The sequence below is a fragment of the Octopus bimaculoides genome, chromosome 26, assembly GCF_001194135.2.
Source record: "Octopus bimaculoides isolate UCB-OBI-ISO-001 chromosome 26, ASM119413v2, whole genome shotgun sequence".
Classification (NCBI taxonomy): Eukaryota; Metazoa; Mollusca; class Cephalopoda; order Octopoda; family Octopodidae; genus Octopus; species Octopus bimaculoides.
The window spans coordinates 16,573,500-16,582,106 of NC_069006.1; the positions used below are offsets into that span (position 1 = coordinate 16,573,500).

The 8,607-nt window shown below is 37.4% G+C and overlaps 1 protein-coding gene across 4 annotated transcripts in view; it reads right to left on the reverse strand.

Annotated features, from left to right (window-relative positions):
- LOC106883030 (unconventional myosin-XVIIIa) overlaps positions 1 to 8,607 on the reverse strand; it is a 237,634-nt gene that overhangs the window by 5,707 nt on the left and 223,320 nt on the right. For all 4 annotated transcript variants that reach the window (XM_052976955.1, XM_014933888.2, XM_052976956.1 and 1 more), the window contains 4 exons: positions 5,803 to 5,946; positions 4,182 to 4,271; positions 3,871 to 3,990; positions 1,708 to 1,822 (listed from right to left, as the gene is read on the reverse strand). In XM_052976955.1, the coding sequence (XP_052832915.1) occupies positions 1,708 to 1,822; positions 3,871 to 3,990; positions 4,182 to 4,271; positions 5,803 to 5,946 (469 nt within the window). The remainder of the gene's footprint in view (positions 1 to 1,707; positions 1,823 to 3,870; positions 3,991 to 4,181; positions 4,272 to 5,802; positions 5,947 to 8,607) is intronic.

The window sequence follows — 8,607 nt, forward strand, 5'->3', positions numbered from 1 at the left end:
TTCTACAGCTGGATGCCCTTCCTAACGCCAACCACTCTGAGAGTGTAGTCGGTGCTTTTATGTGCCACCGGCACAAAGGCCAGTCAAGCGGTACTGGCAACGGCCACGCTCAAAATGGTGTATTTTACGTGCCACCTGCACAGGAGCCAGTCAGGCGGTACTGGCAATGGCCACGCTCGACACATAAAACATAAGTCTAAGGCACAGTAGACATTTATGTACTCTACTATCAATACAACAGAACACAAAATCAAAACCAAATACCTCACATGCCCAAAGCACACAGAACTCTGTAGTGTTGTCAAAGCATGACAAAAATAAAACCTATGAAATAATAAGGATTCGCTTTACTATAGGCCTGAAATTTTGGGGGAGTGGGCGAGTCAATTATATCAACCTCAGTGCTCAAAGGTACTTATTTTATTGACCCCTGAAAGGATGAGAAGCAAAGTTGACCTGGGCGGAATTTGAATATACAGTCACTGAGAAGAAATGCTGACGAGCATTTTGTCTTGTATGCTTAATGATTCTTTAGGCTCACAATCTTAGGAAAAAAAAAATAGTGATTTCAAATTTTGGCACAAGGCCAGCAATTTGAGGTAAGGGTTTAAGTGGATTACATTGACCCTAGTGCTCAACTGGTACTTATTTTATTGACCCCCAAAAGGGTGAAAGGTGAAGTCAATCTTGGCAGCACTTGAACTTAGAATGTAAAGGTAGATGAAATACTGCTAAGCATTTTGCCTGACATGCTAATGGTTGTTGCAAAGCATTTTGTCCAATGTGTTGATAATTCTGTCTCCCCACCACCACATTATAATTATTTTTATTATTATTAACCGTTTAGTGTTTAAACCGGCCATATCTGGCCCAGATATTCTACATGTTTTATATTCAAACTGGCGATATCTAGCCCCTCACACCTAACCTACATTGACATTCTAAAAATAAACAATCACATCATTGAAACCTCAAAGCTATAAGATAATGCATGATTAATTCAAAACAGTTTGAGTGAAAAAGTATTACATTTAACAGAGTAATCTGAACACTAAAGGGTTAATAATAATAATTTGTAATATAGACACAAAACCAGGAATATTTCGTGTTTGGGCAAATTGATATATTTTATAAATTCTGAAAGGATGAAAGGCAAAGTTAGCCTTGAAAGGATTTGAACTTAGAATGCGAAAAGCAAGGGGAACAGAATATAGCAAGGCATTATTTTATCCAATGTTGTAACAATTCTTTCAATATCCACCTTTATAACAACAACTTCTGACATCAGCCAGCACAAGGCCCCCGAATTATGTGGGAGCAGATGTGATGATTAAACTAAAAAATACTTTTACTAATAACATCCAGGAAAGATGAAAAGTTAAAAGAAATCTAACAAATGAGGGGGATGAAGAAATTGGGATGGTGGGGGGCATCAGCATCGGGTGTACTGTTGGCAAATTTCAGGAAGCATGGACGTTTTGAAAGATGTAGTGCCTTGACAGGTAACAACTGATGCAAGTAGTTTATTCCATACTTCAGAAATTCTTAGTAGGATTTCACCAGTTCTCTGAGAAAAAATAAAAGATGGGAATCTCTCTAACCATAAGTCTGCTTGACCAAGGCTGACTGTGCATTAAATAGCAAACAAACTCTAACCCTACAACAGAGCAACATTTGGGAAGAAGGTATATGTTTAAGGTAACTCACCATCAGCTGTATCTTCTTCTGCATCACCATCAAATGAGGTTGCTTGCCAAAGACGACATTGCATCACTTCACGCTCCAGCTTCTCATTTTGTCGACGTGTCTGATTGTATTTACCCTGTGGATGAAAGGTCATGCACACATCAGATAGTTGGTGAAATAATGTTAAATACAGACAGGCCTCTCTCCCTTTCTCTTTCGTGTCATTAAGCAATGGAAAATGTGAATATTCAAATTTCATGTCATTAATACTCCACCCCTCCTCAAACACAAATACTTATATTTACTTGTCCACTTACAAAGAAACATCAGATGTATATCCAACATACATCCTGCAGAACGCAAACTTTCCATCTATATTACAAAGAGTTAGTTCCCTTGCCTTCAGACTTCACTTTTACCTTCTGAAAACATCACATTACATCACCGTCTATACTAGGGGTGGGGAAACTTTATAGTGCGGTGGGCAAAAATTTCCTAAGAAAATGGTCCATGGGCAGATCATATCTTCTAACTCTCATATCTGTGTAAATCTTGTATATATCTATGTATAATTCGATATACATTAATAAAGATAAGTTTAACACATTAAATTAACACGTAACATCTTCATTAACACTTTAGTGTTCAAATTACTCTGACAAGTGCAAAGCTTATTTGTTCATATTATTTTGAATTAATCCTGTATTATCTCATTGATTCGAGATTTTGATGACATTACTGTCCATATTTAGAATGAATTATAGGATAAGTGTGAGAGACTAGATCTAGCCAGTTTGAACATAAAACAGGAGGCATATTTAGGCCGGATATGGTCAGTTTAAATGCTAAAGGGTTAATGCCACCACTGAATTTAGGACGTTTATATTACTTATGAGGTATTCTATATTTTTCAGCTAATGTAGTCGGGTCTCAAAGGGGTGGTACAAGCCTAGTAATATGTGTTTTATAGTGAAAGCAAAATTCCCATTCAAATAGTAGAAATGCGACCTATATCGAAAATAGGCATAGGAATATTGTATAAATCTTATAATTGAAACATTTATATATTTTGTACATACGAGTATACAAGCCTGCGGGCGCAATACAATGGGCTCGCGGGGGTTTCCCCACCCCTGGTCTATACTGTAGTAGTTTCCTGATTAGGCTAAATAAACTCCAACTTAGATTATGAATGACTGAAATTTGTGAGGTAGACCAAACACACCATCCAGAAAAAGGGATAACTTGCATGCTACCTGCATAGCATTAAAATATACATGCTGTATTTCTCAGTTCTCAAACTTCCCAATGAAATGTCATAAGAGTCAAGGTGCAATTTTTATAAATCTATTTCAAGTTAAATTTTATTAAATTCCCAGACATATAATGATATTCGAAAGTGGGGGTGGGCTGCTTATCTTACTTAAAACTAAACATATGGATATATGTAAGTGATTTGCCAATAACAAGATTATTAAAAAAAAAAAAAATTGACAAGCAGCAAGAAAAAGTTTACCATCACTTTATATATTCTTTTTTGTTTAAATTTGTTTCAGTCATTTGACTGTGGCCATGCTGGAGCACTACCTTTAGTCGAACAAATCAATCCCAGGACTTATTCTTTGTAAGCCTAGTACTTATTCTATTGGTCTCTTTTGCCAAACCACTAAGTTACAGAGACTTAAACACACCAAGTGATGGTGGGAGGACAAATACAGTCACACAAACATATTGGAATCTAAATTTTTTACACACACACACACACACATATATATATATATATATATATACACAGACACACACACGACAGGCTTCTTTCAGTTTCCATCAACCAAATCCACTCACAAGGCTTCGGTCGGCCCGAGGCTATAGTAGATGACACTTGCCCAAGGTGCCACGCAGTGGGACTGAACCCGGAACCATGTGGTTGGTAAGCAAGCTATTTACCACACAGCCACTCCTGCGCCTATGCACATATATATTTTGCTTTCATGAGAGCTTCATGGTAGCAGCAATAATTGCTTTTAAGGAAAACTTCACACCTTTTTGGTAAAGTTTTCACACTCAGAACATTTTGGAAGATTCATCTAGTAAACCACACCAGATTTTTAAGTCATGCAAAAAGAAAAATTTTCTTTAGACAAATGTCTTTAAAATGTCATAATATTGAACAACATGAATTACCTGGACATCCTTGAGTTCCTTTTCAAGACGCATTCGTTCAGCAGTTTCTTGCTCAAGCATTTCAGATGCATGGCTGGTGGTTGTTGCTTCCTCTGCGAGGTCAGCGTTCAATTCTGAGAGCTACAACAACAAAACAGCAACAATTAAATCCATGCAATAGTGGCCATAATAGCATCATATATCCACGAGGTCTAATAGTTTTATCACTAGGATATAATACAGTAGCGAGTGTGTGTGTGTGTATAGAACATATATCGTAAGAGTTGCCAGGAGTATGTGTATGTGTATGTGTGTACATAAGCACAACTTACTCTGGAGTCAAGTCGGTCACAGTGTAACTTGTATTCGTTCTTCTCACGTTCAACTTTTTCAAACTTCACCTTCAGTTGTTCCAATTCAGCCTGAAATACAACAGAGATCTTGGGTCACACAAAGATATATATATATATATAGAGAGAGAGATAGAAAGAGAGAGGGAGAGAGAGGGGGAGAGAGAGAGAGAGATAATTAACACAATAATGATCTTGGTACAGACAGTCACATAGATATAACAATGACCAGAGACAGAAGATATATATTATTTGAGAGAGAGAAACAATATTGTTCTCACATCAATGGGACAGTGTTGCAGCTGCTGTTAAATAATAACATCCCAGATTCACATTAATATCCAGGATGTTCATAGAACTGGGACAGCACTTCAGATACTAAATGTTAATCTGTGTAACAGTAACAACTGTCCATATATCTGGGACAATACTGCTACTGCTGCTGCTATTACAAGTACCAACATAAGATAACATCCTAAACTGGACATCTCTTAAGAACCAAGAAATACTTCCCCCATAATCAGTTGCTGATCTTGTACAAAGCTCAACAAGTAAGATCCAAATTGAAATGTTTCTCAAACACATCCAGAAGACTAGGTTTTTGTCCCTCAATGTCCAATACTACTTCCATTGCATTTAACTGGTCATCTTCAACTCAGTAAGACCCACATTGGACTACTGCTCACATATACGGAACAGTGGTGTTGCTACATGCACAAACATCCTGGGTCTCATACTGGAATAATGCTCACACATAAGGGACAGTGCTGCTGCTATATACATATATCCTGGGTCCATACCAGCATACTTCTCACATGTATGGAACACTTACTACCATTATTTCATATATTCCCCTTTTACAGAGCTTTTACGAGAAGCCTCTTGTTACAAACGACCAGTGATGTCACATAAAGCTGGTGGGGGGCTACAAACATATTATGTGATACAGTAGTGCTGCTTGCTGGTGATGACAAAATTTTTGTTAGCCAATTAAAAAGCACAGACAACTGTACATTTGTTGTCTACATAAGATGATTTCTTGAGACGTGTGCCACAGTCTAAGGCATTCTAAATAACCAATCCAATTTAGGATGGATGTGCTAATTAATCAATATCATTGTCATCATCCTTTAGCATCCATTCTTCATGCTGGCATGGGTTGCATGGTTTGACCAGAGCGGGCGATGCAAGAGAGCTGCACCAGTTACTAATCTGATTTGGCCTGGTTTCTATGACTGGATGTTGTTCCTAAGTGCTGGGTGCTTTCTACGTGAAGATGGCATGGGTGCTTTATTATGTGGCACCGGCAGTGATGCATTTTACATACACCCACATATATATGTGTGTGTGTGTGTGTGTGAAACATATATGTATATGAAACATATTGCATGTATATAACAAAAATTAGATAGAAAGACAGACAGACAAAGATAGGTAGGAAGGTAGAGAGGAAAGTAGATAGATAGATAGATAGATAGATAGATAGATAGACAGACAGACAGATAGATAGATAGATAGATAGATATATAGATAGATAGATAGATAGATAGATAGATAAATAAATAGATAGATAGGTATAATAACTAAAATTTAAAGAACTGACCTCTTTGTTTTTTAGTTCCTCCTCAGTTTTGTGGACATTAAGTAGAGGTTTGACCCGGACATACAATCGCCACCATGGCCAGTCTCGGATAAGCATGAATTTTCTCACATTCTTCTGTATACAGCTAATGGCTGTCTGTTGTAGCTGGAATGAACAAAAACAAACAAACAAACATAAACAAAATGTCCTTTAAATTACAACACGAGATTTACGTTCTTAACTGAAGAAAACAATAGCTCAAAATCACTGTGCGTGTGTACACATATGCATATAGCATAGTTACCATGGATATAGTACTAGCATTACCAATGAGTGTGTGTGTGTGTGTGTGTGTGTGTGTGTCAAGGTGCATTTCAAAAGTTTTGAGACTTTTTCAAGAGAGACATTTATTAATTTCAAAGTACAAAACTCTAATCTCTTTCAAGGTAGGATCCTCTCACTTCAATGCACTTGTTGTAGCACTCCAGCCACTTCATGAAGGCCCCATAGAAGTTTTCCAAGCTGAAGGTGTTCAGGACCCTTGTCATTCTCAGTGTCTTCCAAATGACCGCCCTTAAGGTTTTCCTTCAGCTTGGAGACTGCAGGGAGGGTGAGGGATAGTGTTGATGCCCATCTCTATCAAGTAGTTGGTTACCAGGATGGAATTGTGGACTAGTGCATTATCATGGTGCAGATACTCTAGATTTTGGGGATGAAATTTCTTCTTGAACTCCCTCAAGACCTCCACAAAATACCCTTTGTTGACTGTCTGGCCAGAGGGAACTCAGCGTTTATAGAAGATGTTCTTGAACTTGCTTTGCCTGGCCTTTTGTGCCAGTGAAAAACAGATGCTCAGCTCATACAATTTAGTCCATAAGCAGTCTGGGGTGTTTCATAAGTTTCTGTAGCATTGTTACCCAGTTTAACACTGAATCTTATTGCACAGTGAGCTTCTAAATTGTCTTCATGCCCCAACTGCATTCTGCAAATTAGTTAGCTATAATGATAAGTGTTTACCAGAGTGTGTTTAAAGTACTGCTATAGCTGCCTCCTTCAATCTGGAATAATAAAGGTTGGCAGGTCAGCTTATTAAATGTATGGTAATGATATACTAAAATTTCAATAATCTCAGAAAGTTATAACTGTCTCTCCTAAAAAGTTTCAACACGTCTGGAATGCACTTCATATATATATATATATATATATATATATAAGTAGTTAAGTCTATGTCCAGTCATAGAGTGACCAATGGTTTTGCATCCACAAAGGGCTTAGCCCTGTGAATGTCTTGTCAGACACTAAAGCCAAAGATAAATGTAACTCTTCACCTCTGAGAGGTGTATACACACACACACACACACACTTATATACACAAATACATGTATGCACATACACAGATATATAGATATATATATGTATAGTGTTATTACCATTACCTTGATTATAACACCAGGTAATCCCTGATGGAGCAAGCTAGCTCTTATATCAAAGGTCTTCAAACCATAACCATACACCCCAACAATGTCACTTCTCACTCATTTTAAGAAGGTAAGACGTGTGATTTTAGAGAGACCACACTGCTCTTTCTAGCAGGTAAAGCAATCACACAGGCTTCATTTTTAGGTTGTGAGCTCAAACAAACCACTGTTTTATGTAGTCAGTAAGAGATCAGACAGAGTGCATGACAGAATACCATACGGGGTGGTAATGAGTTATACTCCTTTACTGTGTTCAGTGTTTAGATCCTTGATTGCTGTGGTTGACTTTGCCCTTCACCTATCCAGGTGCACCAATAACAAACTGAAAGGTGCTTCAATTAACTATACACCTATTCATAATAAATTTATGAGATATCACTGTTTCAGGAAATCAACATTTTGAAACAGTTGACATTAATGTTTGTCTTGACATTTAAGACCCTGTTGACGTTTATGACGGTATTAATATTTACGATACTTGATTATGACAGTGTTACCATTTATGACACTTGATTACAATAGTATTAAGATTTAAGATACTGTTGATATTTTTGACAGCCACTGATGTTCACATCACAGATGACATGAAAATAAACACTGCAACATGGCTAACACTACCAACACTGCAACATGTGTGTGTGTGTGTGTGTGTGTGTGTGTGTGTGTGTGTGTGTGTGTGTGTTTTATATAGACACATATCTATTTAACGTATGTATATGCTGTAAAGGAAGAGAGTAAAGATGAAGATAAATAAACAGCAATAACAACAACACTAACACCAGCAACAACAACAAAAAAAAACACCACCACTACTATTATCAATACCAACAGTAATAACAAAAACATCACCCATACCAACGTGGTTGAAACCACCAAACTAACATGCCGCCACCACCACTCTGTAATTATAGAGGGTTCTAGAAATAAAACCTACAATTTAGCCAACCTGACCTCAACCTACGGTGATGCTTGTTGAATATACCAACAGTTAAGGGAAATGATTAATGGTGTATGTGGCCACCCCTGCCACCCGCAACCCCCACTACAGATAATGATTTGGGTCATTATAAAGAAACTTCTGGAAGGAAATGTGATCTTAGTAACATCTTCATTTAGTAGTGAATGGCAATATGTGCGCATGTGTATGTGTGTGTGTGTGTGTGTGTGTGTGCGTGTGTGTGTGTGTGTGTGTGTGTGTAAGAACACAACACAAGTGGAGTTTTAAAATTCATAACAGCTGTTTCAGCAGCATTTTAGTGATGAACATTTTGGTTACATCATGACAAGAATCCAATCCACCACCATCAGGTGATTTTACACAACCTACCTGAAATACCTAGATTCTAAT